General features: G+C 40.7%; 1 protein-coding gene across 1 annotated transcript in view; it reads right to left on the minus strand.

Moving 5' to 3' along the window:
• The window catches only part of FYN (FYN proto-oncogene, Src family tyrosine kinase), a 100,544-nt gene extending 92,201 nt beyond the window's left edge, over window positions 1–8,343 (minus strand). The window contains exons 1-4 of the mRNA XM_044675413.1: window positions 8,195–8,343; window positions 5,056–5,221; window positions 2,750–2,857; window positions 1,607–1,674 (exon numbers count right to left, since the gene is read on the minus strand). Of these exons, the coding sequence (XP_044531348.1) occupies window positions 1,607–1,674; window positions 2,750–2,857; window positions 5,056–5,221; window positions 8,195–8,343 (491 nt within the window). The remainder of the gene's footprint in view (window positions 1–1,606; window positions 1,675–2,749; window positions 2,858–5,055; window positions 5,222–8,194) is intronic.
• Between the last annotated feature and the right edge of the window lie 18,269 nt (window positions 8,344–26,612).

A 26,612-nucleotide genomic window follows, 5' to 3' on the forward strand; every position in this document is an offset into this window, starting at 1 on the left:
CTTCCTTCCTTCCTTCCTTCCTTCCTTCCTTCCTTCCTTCCTTCCTTCCTTCCTTCCTTCCTTCCTTCCTTTCTTCCTTCCTTCCTTCTTTCCTTCCTTCCTTCCTTCCTTCCTTCCCTCCCACAGGTGGGGAAGTACAGCAGCCACTCCTGGGCTCTATTTTGAGCTTGGGCAGGTTCCCTCATCTTTAGGCAGCTTCATGGCACCCCCAGTCCCTTGGGGCTTACCATATAGGTGCCAGACATAGTATAGAAGCCAGATCTGCTTAGCTTACTGTAGCTCAGAACTCCCAAGATCAAGAAGCAGAGATTAAAGACATGAGCCATGATACGTGGCAACTTGTGTCAGCTTCTGAGTCATCTTCACAGGAAAACAGGATCCCTGATTTAGAACTGGAAGGGACTTAAAGAGTTGTCAGTCCAAACCCTTCACATGACAGATGAGGACTAACCTGAGAAGCTGTGACAAGGACAGTAGTGACAGATGGGACTTGAACTCAGGTCTTTTGATCCAAATCTAGCACCCTTTCCAATATAATATACTGTTTGAATTGTGTTATTTGTATTGTAATTTAATTGTATTATATTGTAATAGAATACTCTTATATTATTGTGACAAAGAATAAGCAACCTTGTTGGAATATGATCATGTTTTGGCACTTCTGATTACTTTTTACTCCACAATACTCTTTTTTCTATCTATATTTCATGACAATTGTTTGGTTCTCCTCTTACCTGTCTGAATGTTTCTTCTCAGCCTCTTTTCTGGATCAGCATCCCTATCTTCTCTCCTAACTGGCAGTGTGTGCCCCGAGGCTTTGTCCTGGGTTCTCTTCTCTTCTTTCTATCTACTCTTTTCTGGTAATTCCTCCAGCTTCTATGAGATCAATGACCATCTCTACCCAGATTTCAAATGTGTATATCCAGTTCCAGTATATTTCCCAAGACTAGTCCCATATTATCAGCTGCTTATTGGACCCTTCCCACTGGTTGGCCCATAGATATCTCCAGCTAAACATGTCAGAAATAGTACTCATTATCTTTTCCTCCAGTCTACCTTCTATACTGATGCTGAGGGCGACACCCTCCCTCTTGCCACCCAAGTTCATAACCTTGGGGTCATCCTAGACTCCTCATCTCCTTCATCCCAAATGCCCACTCAATTGCCAAGTATGATCAATTTGGCCTCCACAACATTTCTCATCTCCATCCCCTTACGGACCATCTCAGCTCAGCTTGTCACCTCTAATTAGTCTTCTTGTCTTAAATCTCTTTCCTTCTCAATTCACTTTCCACCAAGGAACCAAAAGCACAAGTCTGACCATATCATTTCTCTGTTCATTTCCCTTCACTGGCTCCCAGTTTGTACCAAACAGAAATTCATTTGGGGGGCATTTCAAGCCCTTTATCATCTGGCTCCAACTTACCTTCCCAACTTTGTTTCTCAGTTCTTAGCACCTGCCTGCCACAGAGTAAACATTTAATAAATGCATCCTGATTGACTAATTTGCTCTATCAAATCAAATGTTTCTTTACAGTCAATAAATAATACGCACATTAGGAGATTGTATTCTTTTTACCTTTCAACTATTTGAAATACTGCTTACTTTTTCCTTTTAACATTTTCATCAAGGATACCTTCATTGAGTGTGTAGATGACTGTCACAAAAATTTTCTATGACAATGGAAAAACAGGCATATGGGTTTGTAGTTATTGATGTTGTTTTAGTTGCCTTTTTTGTGTCTTAATAAGATTCAAGATTTTTTTTTCTATGCCTTTGATAATGCCCTCTCTTTCAGATACCTTGAAAATCAGTCCCAGTTATGATAATTTAATATAGAAGCTTAGCAAATGCAAATCAATTGGCATAATGAGAACAAAAAAGTCTATAATCGGCCTAAGCCAGTAAATACTCGACTTCCTTGCCAAATAGAGGGATACAGCAGCCAAGGGCAACAACAGTGTAGAATATAAACTCCTTTGTAAAACTTACTGAGAAAAATAGTGAATGATTATGAGCAGTATTATCTGACAGGATAGTAAAAAGCATTGGAAAGAAAAGAATAAGTTTGAAAAAACTGGTGAAAGAACTACTTAAATAAAGTCATCCCAAATGTATTTAAGGAAAAAAATTAGAAAGAGAACAGGTAAAAAGTAGAAATGATCTTAAAGATATTTATTAAAAAAACAAACAAAAACAATTAACCCTTCCCACCATCAAGGATAGCAGAGACATGGCATTTGGATTCTAACATCAAATGTCATTTGCAACTGGTGGAAGCAGAAAGAATAAAGAAGAAAATAAAGAAAATGGCAGGACTTTACCAAGGACACTAAGAGGAGGTCTGTGCTAGAAGCCATTCAAGCCTGAGGGTTCTGATGAAATAATTCTCAAAGCCCATGAAAGACGACAGCAAAGTGTGGGAAAATCTTTAGACAAAAAAAAAAATCAAAAATCAAAACAAAGCAATAAACTCTTCAATAAGTTATCTACTAAGACTAGACTACCTGGGAGATATTACTCTAACTTTTATAGAGATGCAAAACTGAGCAAGAAATAATTTCTCCCCTCAAGGCAGTGAGAAGGAACAGAAGAGAAGCATAGAAATAACGATGAATCAAGGCATGTCAAAGTCACAATCAAAGAGAGGAAGGGCAGAGCAGTGTGAGTTGGGAAGAGAGGGCTATGGAAACATTCATGATGGAAGTGGCATTTGAGTTGGGCCTTGAAGAGCCCACAGAATATTACCAGAGTATTCCAGGTGTTAGTAAGAGCATCGGTAAAGGTGTGGGGGCCATAAAGATGCAGGCACGTTTGGGTCACAAGAAGTCGTCTAGTCTGGGACACGAGGTACTTCTAGGAAAGGAATGGGAGAAAAAGTTGGGAAAGGAGGTAGCTAAAGCATTGCAGCTAAAGCTAAGGAATCTGGATTTGCTATTACAGGACACTGGGAATAATTGATGTAGATTGATGTAATCAGAGCTGCACTTCAGAAAGATTACTTTGGCTTCTTTGAGGAAAGAGACTGTAGGCAGGGAGCCTAATTAGTCCAGCTGATACCTAAAAAGGATCTAGGGGCAGCTAGGTGGTCCAGTGTATAGACTGTTGAGCCTGGGTTTAAATCCAGTCACAGATATTTACTAGTTATGTGGCCCCAGGCAAGTCACTTAATTTTTGTCTCAGGTTCCTCATCTGTAAAATGAGGATAATAATAGCACTTACAAAAGGTTGTTGTGAGGACTGGATGAAATAATAATCATAAAGGACTTAGCACAGTGTAGGCACTGTGTAAATATTAGCTATTATTAAATTAAAGTGGTATAAATTGGGATTGAGAGAAGGGATCATAGAATCATAGAACCAGAACTGAACACGACCTCAGAAACCATTTAGTCCAACTCCCTAATTTTTTTTAAATGTGAGGAAACGGAGGCTTGGGGAAATTAAGTAACTAGCCTAAGGTAGGATTTGAACTCAGGTCTTCTGATGCTAAGTGGCACAGTGGATAGTCAGAAAGACCTAGGTTCATATCCTTAGACACTTAGTTAGGTGACCCTGGGCAAGTCAGCTAACCCTGTTGCCTCAGTTTCCTCACCAGTAAAATGAACTAGAGAAGGAAATGGCAAGCCACTCCGGTAAGAAAACCCCAAATGGGGTTACAAAGTTAGACACAACTGAAAAATGACTGAACAATAACAATAACAACCTCTGATACAGGCAGTCATCTTTACATTGTACTACAAAGGTGAGAAAAACCTCACAGGGAGAATGTTCAGTTCTTGGAGACTTGAATAGAGGAAGGTTCAAAGGAAAAGCCAAAGATGACTCTGGAGTTTTGAGCCTGAGTGACTGGGGAAATATGATGGTTCCTCGAACAGAAATAGGGATATTAGGGGAATTTGGAGTGGAGGGGAGAAGATATAGAATTTAGTTTTAGATATGTTTAGTTGGAAATGCAGGAGACTCATCCAAGTGCAGATTCCAGCAGGCAGCTGGAAATGTGGAACCGGAGATAAAGATTTAGAATTTATTTGTAGAGAGGTCATAGCTGAAGCCCTGGGAGTGACTCTGATTGCCAAGGAAGAAAGTATATACAGGAAGGAGAAGAAAAAGAACAGAACTTTGGGGGATGCTCACATATCACACCACAGGCTATGGGAAGAGGATTAATAGCCAGTGAAAGAAATAAAAAAGTGATTAGACACCTGGGGAAGGAAAAGAAAGATGGAAAAAGGAAACAAAGAAACAAAGAGAAAAAGGCAGTAAGGAAAGAAGGAAGGACAGAAAAGAAACAAAGCTCCCTAGTCAGCTGCATCTTTTTGGAATGAACACCATCCATTTCCCTTTGTGTGCTGTCTTCTCCTATTCTTGATTATAAGCTCCTAGAGGGCAGGGACTGTCTTTATTTTTTGTATTTGCATCTCCAGCACTTAGCACAGTTCCTGGTATACAGCTAGCACTTAATAAATGTTCATTGGTTTGCTGGAAAACTAAAGATAGTCATTAAAATGTAGCTTTAAAGGAAAAAAAATTATTAGACAGCGACCAGGCTGCTATCAAAGAAAGTTGAAAAGAATTTCAAAGAGGGAATAGTTAAAGGGATCAAAAGCAGCCAGGGAAGTAAGGAAGGATGACAGATAAGACCATTGGCATTGGTTTTGTGGTGATCACTGGGGACTTGTAAGAGAAAAGTTTCTAACTATATGTGTGCCCTACACTGCTAGGTACAAAAGAATTTAAAAGTAAAAAATTGTGTGTGTGTGTGTGTGTGTGTGTGTGTTGGGTGGGGGTGAGAGTTCTTCTCTAGAAGATTATAATTGAACCGAGGAGTTTACAGCCTGATTTTATACAATAGTTAAAAAGGGTCTGGATTTATATAATTGAAGGGAAAACAGATTTTTCTTTCAAAGGCAAGACTAGCATACTTGTATTATGAATTTTAAATAGGGGAGCAAATCTTTCTTTATTTGCTTTTCTTATCCCTTCCATACCACTGAAAATATGATTCTAAAATATAAAGAAACCGAAATAAATCCACAAGCACATCCACAAACCATCGAAAAGTTAATTACAGTGAAAATATTTGTGTAAAGCCTCGCGCTTTCTTTCCTCCCACCTGGGGCAGCAGGGCTAATCAGTTCCTGACACAAAAGCCAGAAGAAGCCAAATGAGCTGAAGCTGAGCCTGACTTGATCGGGCTCCTTGCCACACTGCAAATTTCTGAGCAGATGAGTCAAGGGAAAACGCCTGCACTGCATTCAGCTGTGTGCCTCAGCTCATGCCTGCATTGCGGTGGGCCCTCATTTATATATATATATGATGCTGTAGGAGAGGGGGGCTCAGAGGCAGAGCAGGGCTCTGCAGCACATCCACCCTGAGTCTTTGGTTGGTATGAATAAGCACTTATTAAGCACCTATCACGGGAGGAACATGGCAGACCACTCCAAGCAAACCTTTGCCAAGTAAATCCCAGAATGGGGTCACAAAGAGTTGGACAGGACTGAAACGACTGGACAACAAAAATGGGCCGGACACTGTGTGATTAACACTGGGCATTCAGAGAAAGGAAAAACAAGAAGCTCAGTCTAGAGGGGACAAACAACTTTATGCAGGATGAATGGGAAATAACCAACCCAGGGAGGATACTAGCACGAAGGGAGATCCCTAAAGGCTTCCTGGAGAAAGTGGAATTTGAGCTGAGACTCCAAGGAAGCCAAGAGGCAGAGATGAGGAAGGGGGATGTGTCTAATAATGCCATGGCCACCTGCCTCTGAATGTTGTTACAACATAGTTACAAAAATGGGCTCAAGAGTAGCTTGGCCAGTTAAATAGCATGTAGTACTCAGGAATGTAGCCATACCGCTGGGAGTTCTCTCAGTTCCCTCTCATTTGACCCCTTCTCTTCCCACTTCCTCCAACTCTCTGGAGGCTATAAGTCCTGTATCCATCACCTTTTTTTTGAACAAGTCCAAAATGATGTGTCTCAATTTTCTTCCCTTTTGTAGGAATCTCTCTCTCTCTTTCTGTTTCTGTCTTTCTCTAAGTCTCTCTGTCTCTTTCTCTGTATTGGTCTCTCTTTGTCTCGTTCTCCCTCTTCCCCCCTCTTCTCCCTTCTCTCCCTCTCTCTTCCCTTCTTCCCCCACCCCTCTCTCTCTCCTTCTCTCTCTCTATTTTTCTCTCTCTTAAACTCTTATCTCTCTCCCTCTCTCTTCCCTTCTTCTCCTCTCTCCCTCTCTCTCTCTATTTTTCTCTCTTAAACTTCTCTCTCTCTCTGTCTCTCTCTCTCTCTGTCTCTCTCTCTGTCTCTCTGTCTCTGTCTCTCTGTCTCTCTCTCTGTCTCTGTCTCTCTGTCTCTGTCTCTCTCTGTCTCTCTCTGTCTCTCTGTCTCTGTCTCTCTGTCTCTGTCTCTCTGTCTCTGTCTCTCTCTCTCTCTCTCTCTCTCTCTCTCTCTCTCTCTCTCTCTCTCTCTCTCATTCTGTCTTAGCATTGATACTGCATTTTGGTTCCAAAACAGAGGAGCAGTAAGGGCTAGGCAATGGGGTTGTTAAACCCAGGGTATATTAGACCAAATTTGAACCCAGGCTTGACTCTCTGTCCACTGAGCTGCAGGGGCCCATCTTTCTCAAGTGAGTAACCGAGTAGCATTCAACAGCACTGGGTGAAGAGGAATATTTTAATCCAAATGAAACCTGCTTCAAAATGTCCAGTCCCTTCCCAGAAGCATGCAGTAGCATCCTCCCTTGCCAGCTGGGTATCCCTGATTAAGCTCACATATACCCTCACTCATTCCAGATGCATCAGTCACTCTAGAGAAGAAAAAATAAAGCAACAGCTCTCAGAGATTTGAGACATCAGAGGCATCTCTGCGGGGTAACTATGTGTTAAAAAAAAAAAAAAGGAAGGGGCATAGAAGGTTGGTGTTTGTGTAGGATTTCAGGCCAGAGGTGACTGAGAAATCGTTTACTCCTCATCCACTCATTTTACACATGGAAGTTTTCCAAGAACAAATATGACAAATTCTCTCAGAAAACAAGAGCAGGAGGGGGAAAGGGAGGAAGGAGGGTGGGACGAAGGTCCAGATTGACAGTTGTTTGGGTTTTTTTCCCCCAGCTGCATTCACTGAGTGACTCTAGGACCAAAATTCACAGAAAAAATATTTGTTTGTAATCTAGGGCCTCAGTCACCTAAATGCTGATGGGTCTGACCAAAGAGGATATGAAAGAATCTGAGCTTGGAGCACCATATGACACATGGCAGCGTGTACTCCATCTGTGACACCTTTCCTGGCACTTTAATTTCCTTTTTATCAGGTCTCTACTTATCAGAATGAGGAGAGCCATTACAATCAAGCTAAGGTAGATGAGGAAGGTAACTAAAGGATGTTCAAATGATACTTTTAAGCCTGGTGGGAAGAATAAAAGGCTGAATTAGAAATATCCTAGGCTTTTCCCCACAAGCATCTCTTTGTGTTAACAGTTATTCCTGGCTGAACAATAAACAACATATTAGAATTTACTTGGCTACTTACTGGGTAGAAGGATCAGAAGGTCTACTCTTTATGTAGTACTTTTTTTTTTTAAAACCCTTATTTCCTGTCTAAGAATTAATTGATTCTAAGTAAAAAGAGCAGTAAGATCTATAGCCAATTAGGGTTAAGTGACTTGCCCAGGGTCATATAGGTAGGAAGTGCCAGAGGCTGGGACATATTGCCTTCAGGCCTAGTGTTTCATTCATTGTGCCTTATAGGACCACAGATTTAGAGCTATAAAGTGAAACCCCTTCATTTTCCAGGTGAGAAAAAAAGATTACATAGAACAAAATTGGTTACATGATTTGCTCAAGGCAGCAGAATCTTTAGCATCCGCCTGGACCCCCAATCCAGAGCACTTGCTGCTGATAGCGAGGGGCCTCCTGAACCAAATAAATCTTGAAATAACCACAAGAAACATGTTGAGTTTGGGGGATCCATTTCTATGTTGGGAAAAAACATTTTTAGAGACCAAGTTTAATTTTCTGCAAGTCTGAAGATAGTTGTTAGCTTGCCCTTATTTAGGGGGAAACTATGTCAGCCCTTGCATCTAGGAGAGAAAGGAAGTTCCTTATCTTCCCAGAATCCCTAAATCCACATGTTTGCAGGATTTCTTCCCCCCCCCATCACTGTGTGGGTGAGAGCAGAAAGTCTATGGGGGTCACCCTCCCAGGCCCTCTAGCAGGGTGATGCTTGAGGATGGGAAGCCGCATTGGGGAGATTCCCAGCCCAAGTCCCAGAGGTGGTTTGGTTCCTGGCTGGAAGAGCTCCCGTCTGTACTTTCACAGAAGCGGCCTTTGGGGGCTTGCAGCATCAAGGAAAGAGCTTCCACCGGAGAGGGTCAGGTTCTTCTCCACATCACTCTCCCCTCTGGCCTGATCTCCTCAGAGCTTGTGGTGACAAGCAGAGCAGAATGAAAATCTCTGCTTCTCCCTCAACGGGCCACTTCAGATCCTGCCCTGTTTTTGAGATAGAGAGGGGGACCCCCTGAGCTGCTTCAGGCGAGGGGACAGGGATGAACCCCCAGGCTGCAGTATAAATCTAGGCCCCACTCCCTAAGGAGCCCCGCTGAAGAAATGCAGGCCAGTCTGCTGGGCAGCTAGGGGGCATAGTGGCTAAAGCGCCAGGCCTGGAATCAGGGAGATGCATCTTCTTCCGCTCAAATCTGGCCTCGGATACTTCTTAGCGAGGTACCCCCCCGGAGAGGCATTTAATCCTGCTTGCCTCAGTTTCCTCGTCTGTAAAATGAGCTTGAGGAGGAAATGGTGAATTGCTCTAGTATCTCTGCCAAGAAAACCCCAAATAGCTTACCAGTTGGGTGATCCTGTAGCCTGTTGGCCTCAGTCTCCTCATCTGTAAAATGAGGTGGAGAAGGAAATGGCAAACCACTTCCCAAATGAGATCAGGAAGAGGCAGACATGAAAGAAAATGACTGAATAACAACTGGTGGGAAAGACTGAGAATGGGAAATTATTCAATGTTATGCAAACTGGATTGGTAGAAAGAGCCAACCTTGGGAATCAGAAAGGTGAGGGTTTGAGTCCTGTTTTTGACATATATGGGGCAAACCACTTAATCTCTAGTTGCACTCCCAATCAGCCAATTTGGCTAACTCCATGCTAGGCTATTTAGATTATATACTTCTATCTATTTATCTATTTATCCATCTATGTACCTGTCTGTCCATTTGTCCATCTGTCTGTGATCTGTCTATCCATCTCTCCATCCATCCATCTACCTACCTGTCTGTCTGTCCGTCCATCTCTCTGTCCATCTGTCTATCTATCTATCTATCTATCTATCTATCTATCTATCTATCTATCTATACTATATGCTNTATCTATCTATCTATCTATCTATCTATCTATCTATCTATCTATCTATACTATATGCTACAGCTATATAGAACTTGTTATAGAGTTATTAAAATATATAGATTCTATTATATTATAATCCTGTAAGACATTGGGAATTTAGAGAAAAAATAATAAAAAATGCCACAAGTAGTTCCTATCTCATGGAGTTTACATTATCTTAGGGGAAATTAATTTGTATTATAAGTACATTTATTATAAATTATAAATATTACAAACATCAGTTAGAAGGATGGGGACTAGATCTATAATTTCACTGGAAAAATTTTCAGAAAAATTTTTTCAGAAAGAATATGCTAAAAATAGCATATAGTATAACTAGATAGATAGATAGACAGACAGACAGATAGAGGAAGGAATTCTCTTTACTAGTGTAGACTGCAACTTTAATAAATAGTGTTGTCTAGAGTACTGAGAAGTTGACTTATACAGAGTCTCACAATCTTTATACGTCAGAGGTAGGATCTGAACTCCTGGGTTTCCAGGTCGACACTCACTCTATTATCCATTGATGCCTCTCAACAAAATATGCAGAAATAAAAGACAAAGAGGAGGAGGCACAGAAAATGGATCAAGAAAGGAAATGTACCTGAACTGAGCTTTGAAGGAAAGTTAAGATTCTTGGGGAACACATTCCAGAAACAGTCTGTATAAAGGCACAAAAAAAGAAGAGGGACAGCAAATAGACCTCTTCAGCCATTAGGGAACCAAGAGTACAAGTTGAGTTACTGATCTGCATTGGTGGAAGAAATTTCCACACTGCAAGTTCCCTAGGGACACTTGATCATATTATGGGACCTGCCCTCTTCTTGCTCTGCCATCCCTCAAAGACAGACACACATACATTAAATAGAGCTTTTGCCAGCAATCCTTTCAAACTCTTCAAAAAAAAAAAAAGGTTTTTCCTACTCATGGGTTAGGGATGGTAGGGGTTGTAGGTTGATGCACTTAAGATTCAAATACTTTTGGTTTCATTTCTTCAGTCTGGAGTATCTCACAAGTCAATTAACTGGTGCTATGGCTAAGTAATCACAAACCAGTTGCATCAAGAATCGAGGGGGAATCTCTGCCACTATCTTTCCTAGCCAAGAGATCAGATATAGACATGCCATTTCTTCTCCTGGGAATCCCTTGTGCCACCCACCCTGAAGTGGCTAAGCTTTGGACCCTGTATTCTACAAACTTGCCAGTACAATAAAATTGTGAAGTATGGAACTTCATGGGCCATTTGGTTTGACCTTTCATTTTTGCAGATGGGGAAATTGAGACCCACGAAGACTGGGGAGGTCAACTTGCCTGAGGTCACAGAGGAAGTAAATAAACATATGGAGCCAGAGTTTGAATTCTGGGCTGCCCATTCCAGACTCGAAATTTTTTGTTGTTCAGTTGTTTCAGTCATATCTGACTCTTTATGACCTCTTTTGGGATTTTCTTGGCAAAGATCTTAGAGTGGTTTGCCACTTCCTTCTCCAATTCATTTTACAGATGAGGAAACTGAGGTAAACAGGGGTAAGTGCCTTGCCTAGCTAGGATCACACAGCTAGCAAGTACCTAGGGCTAGATTTGAACTCGGGAAAATGAGCCTTCCTAACTCCAGGCCCAGCATTCTAGCCACTTCATCAATTAGCAACCAGACTTGTGAATGGCCTCAAGAAGATCAGTTGAAGGGATTCATGACCTTCAGTTTGGAGAAAAGAAGATTGGGGTGACTTCAAATATTTTATGTAAAAGCTCTGCCTCACAGGGACTTGGAATCATGACTGTAAAGGGGCAAATGGAGCTTTATCCTGAGAAACATTTCCTAATGGCTGGAGCTGTCCAAAATAGTGGATTCCCTCTCACTAGAGATCTTCTGTCAAGCATGTGCTAACATCTTTTTCAGGCACACGTGTGGAGCTAGATGGCCACTGGGTTTGGTTCCAACACAAAAATTCTATTATCCAATGCTTCTACTCCCTGGATATTTGTGTGTTTGGATAGATAACTAGGTGGATGGGGAGGAAGAAGCCCAGGTGTCTGTGAGAACAGCTTCCGATGCAGGATTAAATGAGGCCAGTGAGGGGTTAGAGCCCTACCAGATGGGGTGAGTCATCCTCTCTCTCATTTTGGCCTTATTCTGAATGAACAGCTTGGGGATACTAACAGTCACGCTGGCCCTCTTGACCTCCCTTTCAGAAAGGGTGATCCAGAACTTTGCAGGGGGGCCCTACCTTAAGAAAAGGAGAATCTGTATTCAGTATTCTGTGACTGGCAAAGCAAAAACCCCTTTTTTTGACCCACAATTACAAAATGATTTCCCAAAGAATTCTTCTCTTAAAGAATAAATTTTTCTAGTGCATTAAAATTATTCTTTAAATAAAATTGAAAATTAAATTTAAGTAATAGTCTTTAAAATAAAATTTAAAATTTTTAAAAATCCTTATCTTCCATTTTAGAATCACTACTTTATATTTGGAATCAAGGCAGAAGAGTGGTAAGGAATAGGGAATGGGGATTAAGTGACTTGCTGAAGGTCACATGGCTAGGAAGTGGGATTTTTTTTGTTTTTGTTTTTTGCTTTTAAATAGACTCAATTCTGCAATTTTTGAATAAGCCAAAAGTATTCTTTATTAGTGCCTAGGTATATGACCCTTAGAGAAAGGCCTTCTTGCCTTTAAGGCCATGGTGGTAGCAAGCCTCTGTTAGTGGAATTATTGCAGTTAGTTCCTACTCTACCTCCCCAAAGTATACAACTGTTCCAAGGAATATACTGGATCAAGAACCACTGGTATAGAGAGGCAGCTAAGTGGCTCAGTAGATCAAGAGCCAGGGGGGTCCTGGGTTCAAATCTGACCTCTGTATCAATTCTAAGATGGAAAGTAAAGGTTTCAAAAAAACAAAATAAAAGCAAAGAAAGATTGTACTTTATGAAGCACAAGGAAAGCAGGAATTAATTCATCTGACCATTTATGTATATATCTGCCAGGGCCCTCCCAAAAGTAAAGCTGATGGGTCTTGGTCCATACCAGGCAACAAAGGAACAAATTATTAGAAATTACTCTCAAAGATTGCTTAAGAGATTTCCATTTAGCTCCCCTTCTCCCTTCAGGTGCGATAGCTCCTCTCTGGCTCAAAGGATCCCAATATTGGAAAGCTCACTTCTCTATCTTGGACTCTCTTTTCCCTTCCATTCTTTAATATCTAGACATTAAAAGTATTTAATAAAACATTGTAAATGATGGATACAGTTGGTCAGATGTGACCAATCATAGGTGAGGGAAGGAAAGAACATTTATATAGCAACTACTAGCTATATTACCTTGATTTAATCACTTATCCCATTTGCCTTAATCACCAGAGAAGGAAATAACAAAGCACTTCATTATCCTTGCCAAGAAAACCTCCTTCTAGAAGGGTCCATGGGGTCAAGAAGAATCAAATATAACCCAATGGCTACGATGACACATCTTCCAAAAAATGCAAACTCTCTTGTTTAGTTCTCAAAGCTCTCCCCAAACTGGCTTTAATCTCTCTTTCTAGGCTGTCTCTAATTGACTAGTCACCCTAGACTCCAGCAGAATATCCTATTTGCTCTTTCTTACATATGCCATTCTTTACCCACTCCCGCCATGTTTTTTCCCTTGTGCTTGGAAAACTCTCCCACCTCATCTCCAGCCCTTGGAATCTGTGGCTACCTTCACATCTCGGTCCAAGAGCCACACGCTGCCAGTCCTTTGTACCTCCCACCCATCTTAAAAGAATCTCTTTATTTATTTTGTACTGACTTATCTGTGGGCATGGGATTCAGGGTTTGAATCTGAGTATTTAAATGAAGATGAAAAAAAGGACGGTATGTTCTGACCCAGAACTGACCCTATTTGGATGAACAAAAAGCTTCTCTGGGGTCCAGATACCAAGCCCTTTCCTCTTTCCTTCCCTCCCCAGCACAGATGAGTTCCCTGTGTGTTAGGTGACAGCTTTTAGAATATATACATATATTCTCTATCTATATATTTATTCTCTCCATATAGTGTCTCTCTCTATATGTTTATATATATTTATTTAATCTCTATCTATATATTTATATATTTATTTATTCTCTCTCTCTCTCTCTCTCTCTATATATATATATATATTTATTTATTCTCTCTCTCTCTCTCTAGAGAATAAATAAATAAATAAATTTATTCTCTCTCTCTCTCTCTATATATATATATATTAAATATATATATATAGAATAAATATATATATATAGAGAGAATAAATAAATATATATATATATATATATATATATATATATATGAGGTGATACATTCATCCAAGAGGTGAGATCCCAATTTATAAATGGAGTGGTTTGTAGATCAGGAAAACTGGGGGCCCTTCTTATTGGCAGCCTTTTTGCAAGGTGAGGATCAGGGGAGAAAGGGTGTTAAGGGGGCCGTGTGACTTGTTATGACTCAGTTTTCATCACATCTGGGGTGGGCAGTGAGGGAGTCAATCCAAGAGTAGGTGGTGAATAATAGCACACGAGATGAACCGTTGTAGAAAATTAACTGGAAGCCGAGGAAAGGCAAAACCTCACCTAATCGTTCTGGGGCACGGTGTAGGAGATGATGGAGTCTAGATATCCTTGGGGAGACCAAGGCAGAAAGTTTTAGCAGATTTTTCAAGAGCTTGATGGCCCTCGAGAATACTATCCTGGGGCTCCCCCACACAGTGCTGTCCTTGGTAGAAGATGGGTTCTGGATCTAGTTACTGAAATATCCAAGAAATAAACAGTATCCCCCTAAGGTAGTTCCCCCCATCTGCCAGGCAGTCCCATAGATAGGCACTAAAGGTATTAGGATGCTCCTATATATGGAACAGTTAGGAGAAGGAGGAAAAAAGAACCAAGCACAGAGATTTATTCTTAGATAGGAGCATCTTTCCATTCTGTCATCGGGTTGTAAAAAACAACGCTGAAAAAAATGACCAAACCCCAAAAATGTGGCTCTGGCCACTGCCCGAAAGGAGAAAACAGGAAAGTCAGTGTCCTATCCCGGCACCAGTGGCAGAGACTGACTTCACTGGCCCGGCTTGTTTAAGGAGCAGTTGTTGTGGGGGAACTGGCTGGGTTGGGGGTGGGGGTCAGAGGTCACCTGGCAAAGCCACAAGGGAATGCATTCGCACAAAGCGGCTGTTAGAGCAGAGTAATCACCCCCCCTCCCCAATGTAGCAAATGAAAGCCGAGGAGGCTCAGTCCACCGAGTCAAACAAAGGAGACTCTGCTGAGCTTCTATTGAATTGCCTTGCCAGATGATTCTGTAAATGTTGTGGCTTCATCCTTTCATAGACAGTGAATTCTTCTGGGCTCTCCTCAGTGTGCCAGTTCCAGTCAAAAAAGACTGACATTCTTTAAAGAAACAGAGTGGAATTTGAGGGAGGGGGAGAAGAGGAGAAGGATTGTTTTTTCTTTCCTTTCACAGTTCCCCTCTTTGCATTGAGTCTAGGGAATTACTTTTATGGTCTGTTTTGTTGTTTTCTCTGTTTATTAACTGGTTTCTGAAGTCAAAGGCTATCACAATCCACTGCTCTGAAGATTTAGATGTGAAGCCATTGCCAGTGTGTTTTTGAAATGTAAGCTTATTATATTTGGGGGTGGAGGGGCCTAGCCACGAAATGGCATCTCTTGGCTTCTTGATGTTGATTGTGGTACCCGAGTCACCAAAGAAACACTATCACCAGAAGTGACAATTAGATCAGGAAAACTGGGGGCCCTTCTTATTGGCAGCCTTTTTCATCCCTTTGAGGGTTAGGATTTCAAAGCTGTCCTGTTGCTCTTTTGGGGACAAAATAAACAAATAAGCAACCAGTGTGTACCCCCAACTCATCCTGTGATAGCCTCTATCAAGAAGGCAACAATCCCAAGGAAGGCTCAACAGGGACCTGACTGTCCATTCTCCTGGTGGCACCCTGCTGAGGGGAAGCCCCTGACCATTTTGGCCCTCTGACCTTTAGGCTGATGCCTCTTGATTCCAATCCACAACTTTGTTGGCTTTCACAGATGAGCAGAACATTTAAAAGTAGTTGCATTCTCATACTCTTCGCCCTTATACCCCAAAGCCCATGTAAGATATTGGAGAAGGCAGAGAGACATGGAAGGAAAGGAGAAGAAGGGAGTCGAAGCTATCCTCATGGTACTTTCCCCTCAACAGAATATAAAAAGTGATAGTCTGGGTCAATTTAGACTGACGTTTACTTCTTTAGAACTAAATAGAAACCATACAATCAATTGAAATACAATATTTAGAGTACAGACCATTCATGTAATTGATTAATTTAAAAAAATAAATGTATGCCTTAAAATAAATTTAATTATTTTGCACAGAATCACAAATGGTTATATAACTTCTATAAATTTATGGAAATACATTTTGAGGTTCTGTCCAGTTTGCTGGACACTGATTCTCTAGGAAGCATTCAGGGGACAGTAAGCAGAATGGTAAAGGTCTTTGAGATCATGTCATTGGCCAAAGGAACTGGTGGGGGTTAGACTGGAGAAGAGAAAGACAAGTATAGTTAAATTATTTGAAAGATTGTCATGTAGAAGAGGGGTTAGGCTGGTTCTGTTTGGCCCCAGAAGTGATGAATAAAAACAGAAGAGACCTAAGTTTAGAACTGACTACTTAAAAAAGTTATTTTAAAAGAGGTTAGGCAAAAGTGGAATGGAATTCCTCAGGAATGAATAGTTATCATTCACTTCAAGCAATGGTTGAATGACTCATTGGGAGGCACACTGTAATGAGGGACCCTTATTCTGGCATATGCTAGATTAGAAAACTCCAAGGGGCAGCTGGGTAGCTCAGTGGATTGAGAGGCAGGCTGCTATTGACATCACATAATAATAGTGCTTCTTTTGATAAAAAAAACTCTATTATCCTGGATCAATATTTTAGACTCCTAAAATCATAGAATGTTGGAGCTAAGAGATTTAAAGATTATGCAGTAGAATGTGAGCTCTTTGAGGGCAAGGTCTATTTCTGTTTTTGTCTTTGCATTCCCAGGAACTTGCTCAGCTATCAATACATTTCTGATGACCGAATTGAATTTTAGTACAGTATCACAGGATCATAGATTCAGAGGTGGAGGGAGCTTTCAGATCATCTAGTGAGACTAAGGGGACTTCACCTTTTTGTTATATAAAAGAATGACTCTTTTTGGCAATCTCTAGCATTTAGCACAGTGCCTGGTACAGGGTAGATGTATAATAAATACTTATTCATCATAAGATTGGTGAAACTTGTGGATCTATTCTGGGCAGCTAAAATATGGTGCCAGGCTTAGAGTCAGGAAGACCTGAATTCAAATTCACTCTCAGACACTTACTAGCTGTGTGACCCTGAGCAAGTCACTTGATTTTGCTTCAGTTTTTTCATCTGTAAAATAAGCTAGAAAAGGAAATGGTAAACCACTCCAGTATCTTTGCCAAGAAAACCCCCAAAAAGGGTCATGAAGAATCAAATATGACTGAAAGTGACTAAACAACAATCACAATAAATGGACCTATTGTTAGAATTATATTTTTAAGTAACTGAAAAGAAATGCTAAATTACAATCTGAAATTAGTGAAAATGAAGATGTAGTTTTTTTCTTTGTATCAGTTCACAAGGAACTGATTTATGAATTCCTTGGAAGTCCCCTTGAAATTAATCCATTGAGGGGGCAGCAGGGTGGCTCAGTGGATTGAGAGCCAGGCCTAGAGATGGGAGGTCCTGGGTTCAAATCTGGCCTTGGACACTTCCTAGCTGTGTGACCCTGGGCAAGTCACATAACCCCCACTGCCTAGCCCTTTCTGCTCTTTTGCCTTGGAACCAATACACAATATTGATTCTAAGATGGAAGGTAAGGGTTTAAAAAAGGGGGGGAAATTGCTCCTTTGACTCATTAGGAGTTTTTATACTCTAGATTAAAGAACCCCTCATCTAGTCTGATCCTTCCATTGTACAGATGAGAAAACTGATCTCTAAACAGGTTAAGTGATTTGCCTAACACCACAATCAGTCAATAAAGACCTATTTAAATGTTTACTCTGTGCCAGACACTTTACCAAGAAAGGTAAGAAGTCTGTCCTCTCAAGGAGCTCACAGTTTAACAGGAGGAAGGACAGGCAAACAAAAACACACAAACTATTGGAGGAATAAACTGGAGATAATCAGTAGGAGGAAGGATGTAGAGTTCACCAGAATTTAAACGCAGATTCTCTGCTGACTTGAAAACTTGTGGTCTTCCTTTTTTTTATCACCCACAAATCTCTTGTTTGAAAAATAAAGAAACCAAGACTCAGAGAGACTATCAGGCTTGTTCAAAGTCACAGCTGATTAGTGGTGGGCAAAGGCCAAACTCCTGACCTGTTGACTGCTTACATGTAATTCAACAAATTTAAATCCTGGATACAATCTACAGTCTTGCCAAAGGACTAAATAAGATGCAGCATTACCCTGAGCATTCATACAATCAACATTCTAATTGCTTGCCTTCTAAACTTCCAGGTGAGAGAGACTTGCTTTGCCCTCTGTCCCAGTTCTGGTTCAAAGCAATCCAAATGGATTTTGCAAGTGACAGAGCCCCTAAATAATACACACTACGAGATGAGCTAAAACACCTGCTCTGCCATAACTCGTTCTGACAAAGGCTGATTCAACATGCTTATCATCAGTGTAGTGGAAAAAATGGCCCTGTATATGCATCACACACACTCTCTCCATCTTCATTATTCCAAGGCTTTTCATCTTTTCCTGAGACACCATTCTTGTTCTTCTCTCCTCCATTCCACCTCCATCTCCATACATTGAGTGTTATCTGTCCATCCCTGTGACTTCAACTCTCCAAATCAAAATATTCCTTCTGGACACTCTATATATGTCACAGTGTCCTATTAGAATATCAGGACCATGAAGGTAGGGAATATCTTCGCTTTTGAATTCATCCATCAAGTACTCAGGTCAGTGTTTGGTATTTAGTAAGTGTGCTTAATGATTTGTTTTTCATTCATTAATTAAAGTTAAAAAAAAAAAGAACCTCCCCAAAGGTTCTTGTCATTTTATATAACTCAGATTTGAAGAAGTTGTAGCATTCTAGAGTAACTTGAGATTCAAACTGATTTATCTTATTTTCCTCTTTTGAAAGGCAGTTTATCCCAGAACTTTCCTTTTTTAGGACGACTGACAGTTTTCACTTTCTTGACAAGGGAAGGTTTATGCTCAGCCTCCCAACTTGGAAACCAAATCTATCCCAGGCATTGGCTATACCCAGACCTATGTCTCCAAAGCCTCCGTAGGCTTATACTTCTTGGTCTCATCATTCCCAGAAGAGGAATTAGGGAGATGGGCAAATAAAATCTGACAGCTGTGAGGGTGACCTTAGAGATTTGCTGTTCGAGGATACAGAAAAATTCAGATCAAAGTTGCTGCTGCTTCCACCCTGGCCTTTTTTCTTTTTTTTTTTTTTCTTTTTGTAGTCTCCTCTTCATCCCACTATTTCCTGTCCAGACCAAGTCAGGCTTTATATTAATTTTATGATGTAGCTTTTCAATCACATCCACTGGCTTATATCCGTCTATTTCTAGTGTTCGAGAGTGTCTATCCACTGCTTATTTTCCAACATTAGCCTTGGGAGGCGAGGTTAGCCAATATTTACTGTTTTGTGTAAACCAACAAACCTATCTGAGATGTAAATATACCCTTTGGATACCTCTAGATAGTATCTTTCTTGACTCTTTTTGTAAATTCAAGTCATGTAGGATTAGAGATCATTTTTCATTTTAAAAAATTACATTTAAAGTGTCTGTGTACTATGGTGTTTTGGATTTGACTTTAAACAAGATAAGAGGCTTAAATAGATTTATAATCTGGGAAGAGTGTATGGTACATCCTGAGATGTTGCCAAATGGTGATAAGTAACCTGTGTATACAGTGGTTTTTAGGTCACCTCCCTTACCTTTCCCAATGTCTCTCATCCCTACCGCTCCCAAGAGAGCAATCCTTCCTAACAAAGAATTAAAAATAGGGAAAACAGTGTTCTCTAGATCAAAACATGTGAGGGGCAGTGTGGTACATTGGAGAGAGATCCAGCAGAAGAGTAAGAAAAATCTCTGTTCAAGTCTTCCCTCTGATACATACTGAATGTGTGATCCTGTGTAAGTGAACTTTTCAGTGCTCTAGAGAGCTTAAAGACCTTAAATGGCAGAATTGTCACTTATCTCTGTCAGTAGAGGGAAATCCAGAGCTCTCTGTACCAATGAAATCACAGGCCAGAGAGAGAGACAGAGAGGCAGAGAGAGAGATCAAAAAGAAAGAGTGAGGGAGGGAGGAAGGAGAGAAAGAGAGAGAAAACAAGAGAAGAGGGAGAGGAGAGGAGAGAAGGGAGGGAAGGGTGGGGAGAGAGAGAGAGAGAGAGAGAGAGAGAGAGAGAGAGAGAGATAACGAGAGGGAGAGACTATCTCACCACTAATATGGAGATGATTAATGTTTCTTTTCAGGCCTCTGTGTGTTTTTTATATATGCATGCATGTCAGTATTTATGTATTAGACTGTAAGCTCCTAGTGACATGGTTTTCTTTTTTCTATAACCATCATCATTATCCTTAGCTCTAGTATTTATATAGCAGTTCAGGTTTGCTTTATATATATTCTCTCATTCGAAAAATCAGTTTTGTAATCCAATTTTAGTACATTCAGACATTCTTTTGTTCTTCAAAAGTAATTTCTTTTTTTTAAACCCTTACCTTCCATTTTAGAATCAATACTCGTATTGATTCTAAGGCTGAAGAAATGATAAGGAGTAGCCAAGGGAGATTAAGTGACTTGCCAGAGTTACATAGTTAGAAAGTGTCTGAGGCCAGATTTGAATTTAGGACCTCCCATCTCTGAGCCTGGCTCTCCAATCACTGAGCTAGCTGTCCTGAAAATAATTTCTTACTGGCGAATATTTTGGAAGCATATCTTGCTGCCCTTTGGAATATCCACATAAAAAGAATGATAGAAAACAATGCTAAACGCAATTAAAGTTTTCCTGATGATGACAGAATATCAACCTTTCAGTTAATAATCATTTCTTAAGTGTTCATTCTGTCCTTAGCCCAGAACAAAGTAATAGATACAAAAATAAGAATGGCCTCTGCCCTCAAGGAGCTTAAGTTCTAATGGGTCTTATGCCTCTAAAAGACCTAAAATGGCAGAAAAAAAATAAGAAACACCTCTAAATGAAGCAAAATGGAATTCTTGCCCTGCTCTGCTGTGTGAAGCTGCCCCCGCCTGTTCCTGCCCAGCTCTCCTATTCAGTCTATTTATTCACATAATAGTTCCCTCCTTTGTCTTTCTCACTGGGCTCTCCCTTTCTGACCTCAGCCAGCATCCCCCAGGAGCCCCGTTTTGTCTCCCCCCACATCTTCCCACCAGGAGCAGACAAATGGAACACACACACAGTACAGGGAGGAACGGCTGCTCCATCCATTTCTATACACGCTAACACTATAAAGTTCGGGGAACCGATTCCTGCGTGGCTACTGTTTGCGTGTGTTTTTAAACATCTATCATGTCCCCAAAGTTCTGGCTCATTTCCTTCTGCACCAGAGATCTGTTCCTGCTACTCTGTAGCACCCAAATGCTGACAAACGGTTTAGACAGGCTGCATCTTGGGCAGGTGTGGGGATGGACACGATCTGTTTTAGAGAGGCAGACGGGGGACAGAGAGGAAGAGGTTACACTTGGGAAACAGAGAGACGATTATGCAAGTGGGTGTAAAAGAAGCCACAGGGCTTCTAGTAGAGCTCGCTCTTTCCCCCCTGCGAGGCCAGGACTCTGAGGCTGTTTTGATCTCTCAATGCCTCCCTGACCTCAGCAGAACCGAGCAAGCTCATTTAGAGAGAGAGATCACCACTGGAGGTGGGGAGATGGTTGTGGGAAGGGAGGAATGGCATTCTGATTCTTCTATGGATTAATGATCATTCCCTACCTCCCTGCCTCCTCACCTAGCTTGATCCAGTTTAGAGAAAATGCAAACAACAGTAAATATAAAGAGGTTCTTATCATCTTTTCCTTCCCGTTAGACTATTATCTTGTCTCATTCCTCATCAGCGATACTTGCCACCTTTTTTACTTTAGGCAAATCACTTAATCTTGCAGGGCACAGTTTCCTCATCTGTAATATGAAGAAGCTGGATTAGATGCCTTCTGAGGTCTCTTTTAACTGCAGACTTGAGTCATAGGCATCCAAGAAAGAGGTAAACAAAAAAGAAAAAAGAAAGAAAAGAAAGGTAACAGGTGAGAGTATGGGATGAATGACAGACAGGCCATTTGCTACAATGGAATCTTTGGGACACCAGGGAAAACTTGAAGAAAGCTCCTATCGTGTTGGGTGAATCTGAGGGGTGTGATGGTAAGTATTTAACAACCTGCTCTATTGGGGGTGGGCAGGGTACATACAGAAAACACTAAGTTTAATCTGCATTATTAACATTTTCTCCATCCTTTTATTAAGTCTAGTCAATTAGCAAGACAATAACTTTAAACCCTATTTTCTTTTTTAACCCTTACCTTTGGTCTTAGTATTGCTTCCATGGCAGAAAAGCAGTAAAGGCTAGGCACAGGGGGTTAAGTGACTTGCCCAGAGTCACACAGCTAAAAAGTGTCTGGGTTTGATTTGAACCCAGAACCTCCCGTCTCTAAGAGTGGCTCTCAATCCACTGAGCTACACAATTATCCCTCTTGAATTTTTTTTGGTTGTTGTTAATAATTAGGCATAAACCAGCTCCAACCCAATCACTGGTAAAGCTCTGTTGTAGACTTGTCGGAGGACATGGGCACAGGCTGAGAAAGCATTGGTGGGTTGCAATGTAGCAAATACCCCCATGGATGAGGTCACAGATGCATCTGTCTGAGTGGTAACAATTAAGTTTAAAGTCTGAGAAGGAAGATGAATAAAGGGAGAAAGTCCAGGGAGTATGGCTATGGTTGATTCATGGAGGAACAATTCTGACTAATTCTGGTTAAATTCTTGGTAGTACGGACCCATCTTCATGACCACTATTGTGTCATTTTACAGGGAGGACTCCTAGAAGCAGTATCAGTGAATGGAAAGATGACTCTTGAGGAATTCTCTGAGATTCACTGTTGCCCTGCCTAGGGAGGTCTTTTGATCTTAGCCCACACATATACAGGACATGCTTTCAAAAGTATAATAATCAGGATGTAGATTGTGGAAAGTTTTAAGCTGAAAAAGAAAACATGGGCTGAGGAGAGAGCTGCTTCTACAAATGGCATTATATAATTTTAATTTGAAGACTATTTTCATTGTGTGGCCTTCTGGACTCAATTAGAAATGAAAAAGAACAGGTAGATATATTTTGTTCTAAAGTGTCTCTCTGCACCCTCTTATCTTCTCCTCCCCATTTTTATGATTCAGGCATTTAAAAAAATTAATCATTTAGCTGTGACTGTAAGCATACAGAATTTTCCACATAGCCCCAAATCATCTGCAGGATCAGAACAACACCAGGCTTTTAACTGGTCTCCTTTCTTCAAATTTTTCCCTATTCTAATCCATCCTCTACTCACCTGTCAAAGTGATCTTTGTAGAGTTCCTACTCAATAAATTCTATTACCTCCAGGATAAATTAAAATGCCCTCTGGCTGGCATTTAAGCTCTAGTTCCTTTCTGCCTCTTCTGTCTTCTTATATTGTACTCCCCTCAATATACTCCCTGATACAGCCATACTGAACCTACTTTCTGTTTCTCACAAATACCACTCCATTTTTGCGTCTTTACATTGGCTGTCCTGGCCAGATATGCTTGATATTCTCCCCCTTTACCTCTGCCTTCTTTCAGGACTGAGCTCAAACCCCTTCTTCTGCAGGAGGTCACCCTCAGTTGCTAGTGCCTTTCCCTCTGATGTTGTTTGTTCAGTCGTTTTTCAGTTCTGTTCAACTCTTCATGACCCCATTTAGAGTTTTCTTGGCAGAGATGCTGAAGTGGTTTGCCATTTCCTCCTCCAGCTCATAGGAAAGAAACTGAGGCAAACAGTTGCCCAGAGTCACATAGCTAGTGTCTGAGGTCTGAGCTGAATCCCCCTCGACTCTAGGTCCAGCACTATATCCCCTACACCACCTAGCGTTTCCATTTCTTATATTATCTTCCATCTATTTGGTATGTATTATTATTTGCTGGTTGTCACTTCATTAGAATGTGAGCCCCTTGAAACCAGGGTCCATTTATGTCTTTGTATTTCAGAACTTAGCATGGTGCCTGGCACATAATAAAGTCTTAATAAATGCTGACTGACTGACTAATCACTACTAAATTAGAGAATTTCAGTCTGAAGGCATTACTTCCTATAATGAACTAGGACTTTTAAAGTTAAAAAATGTTTAAAAACGGTGAAAAGACTTCTACTCTAATATTTATAATATAACAGCTTTGTGATAATTGAGAAGGATTTTGGAATAGATTAATTACAGAATGATTATTTCTCCTTCCAAAATACCTACAGAGGGGTAGTTAGGTAGTACAGTGGAGAGAGCACCATGTCTGGTGTTGGGAGGACCTTAGTTCAAATTTAGTCTCAGACACTTCCTAGCTATATGACTCTGGGAAAGTCACTTAACCCAGATTTCCAAGCTCTACCACTCTTCTGCCTTGGAGCTGATATTTAGCATGAATTCTAAGATAGAAGGTAAGGGTTTAAAAAATAAAAATAATAATAATTTTAAAAAATCAACAAAACAGCACAGTGAATAACAGGTTCAGATCTGTGATCAAATTGGAATAAGGAACTTCTATATGAGGAACTCTCCTCTTTTAACACAAGCTGGCACTTTCCTACATGTTATGGTCATAGAGACTTCCCTAGGATCTCACAGTCAGAATATGTCACAGGAGGGTTTTTCGTTGTTGTTTAGACAGGTTGTTTTTTTTTTTAACTAAATATTTTACTGGAATTCTTAAAAAAAAAACATCTTGATCACTGCTCAATGAGCAGCCCCTGCCCATATTGAAATCCTCCTTTATAATACAGAAGCATACTTAACAAACCAATATACTGGCTCTATTTGACAATGTGTACCTTATTCTGTAACTGCAATTCACCTAGCATAACCCTTCTGCTTGTTTCACCCTGCCTGCAGTCATGGTTGGGCACTTTAATCAGAATTCAGATACTTTCGGTATTAATTTCCTTTTATATTACTAAGGTCATTGTGTGAATTGGTACTAACTGATGGGCACGTCTTAGATACAGGCTTTCCTGGGTCTGGGGTCAGCTCTCTAGTCACCATTCATGTATCTATATGCCACAGTAGGTATTTAATAAATGGTTATTCAATTAATGAACTAATGGATGAATGGATAAGACTGTAGCACAACTACATGCATGCCAGGTGGCTTTGTGTTTTTTTCACCCTTACCATCTGTCTTAGAATCAATGCTAAGTATTGGTTCCAAGGCAGAAGAGATGCAAGGGAAGTGCTTTGCTAGCTAGGTAGTCTTTATTCTGCACATGGTAAGACTACACATTAAGTTCTAGTGGGAGGTAGGACAAAAGGTGCCATCCTTTCTAGCCTTTTCTAGTCAATAGTCATTGTTCTTCACATAGATCAGAGGAGCATGATGGAAGGAGGTTAAATACAGTTCCCTCACCACATAATTACTCAGCTCCCTTTATGTTTGAAGAATAGGCAAAAAAAGCCCTCTGAACTAAAAAAAGGATTTCTACCCATAAGTTAGCTGACTTTTGTAGAATTGGGACACTAGCCATAATAGAAATCAGGCCTATTATTTTGTTGTTGTGTTTCCAGAAGCTTGCCATTACTGCAAAGGGCTATGAACAGATCAGATATTACTCTCCTGATGGAGCATGGGAATAGGCAAGCTTGCAGGAAACACTGCTTCAGGCTAAATGCTGGAAGTACTTGTACAGTGAATTATCTGCTAATATTTTACTTCTTTCTTGGAACATCCCAATAAGCCCACTTCCCTAATGGCTGAAGAACGTCAGCAATTTCACTTTATACACCTCCACTGTGTTTATTTTGTATTCCTCCATCAATCTCCCAACTCTGTATACCTCCATTAATCTTGTCTAAAGACCCTCATTTGATTTTTCTTTCCTTTGAAGCACATGAAAATGTTTAAGTCTTGCACAGTGGGCTGAAAAATATCATCTCAGCATTCCTCTCTCTGCTGAACATTCTCTCTTATGGCTACGAGGAACAAACACTGGCTGAGAAGGTTGCCTGAAGTCAGCTCTGGCTCCCCTTTGAAGGAAGAGGCTTACTAATCCCATCATCTTCTCTCAAGAGGAGGAAGACTAGCAGGTGTCCTAGAAGAGGATGCTCATCCTTGTCAATTACAGCTGAGGCCCAACAGGGGCTTGACATCAACAGAAGACAACAGCATCCTACAGCATCCTGCAGCATCAGGAGAATGAGTGTGTGTCCTGTTTACACATGCTCTCTGCTGGGATGCCCTTTCCTTCAGAATGGATGCTCTGGACCACAATGCTCTCTATACACGTTTCTCCAGGCAGATCCTCTACAGGACCACTTTTCCTAAGGAGTGAATGTTTATGGGAGAGGGAGCTAAATGTTCTATTATAATTTTATTACATTTGCTGTTGTTGAGTCTTTTTTCAGTCATATCCAATTCTTCAGGATTCCTTTTGGGGTTTTCTTGGTAAATATACTGGAATAATTTGACATTTCCTTTTCTAGCTTATTTTACAGATGAAGAAAGTGAGGCAAACAGGGTGAAGTGATTTCTCTGGGGTTACACAGCTAGTATCTGAGATCAGATTTAAATTCAGGAAGAGGAGTCTTCCTGACTCCAGGCTGGGCACTCTATCCTCTATGCCAGTGATGGGCAAACTATGGCCCGAGGGCCAGATGTGGCTCCCTGAAATGTTCTATCTGGCCGTGTGACATTATTCCTAATCTGACAAATACAATGAGTAGGATATAATACAATGAAACTTCGAAAGAGTTGCCTTAGAAATAGACCAACAGATGAGCATTTCCTTTCCTTTGGCCCCCTCTTTAAAAAGTTTGCCCATCACTGCTCTATGCCATACATCGATGTATTATAAAATGCCTTCGTTGCTAAATAAATGTTTCCTCTGGCTGGCTAGTAAAAACAAACACATGGGGTGGCAGGGCAAAGCTCATGAGAATGATTTGGAGAGGTGATTCTGACCAATATATAA

The sequence above is a fragment of the Gracilinanus agilis genome, chromosome 4 (genome assembly GCF_016433145.1).
Source record: "Gracilinanus agilis isolate LMUSP501 chromosome 4, AgileGrace, whole genome shotgun sequence".
Classification (NCBI taxonomy): Eukaryota; Metazoa; Chordata; class Mammalia; order Didelphimorphia; family Didelphidae; genus Gracilinanus; species Gracilinanus agilis.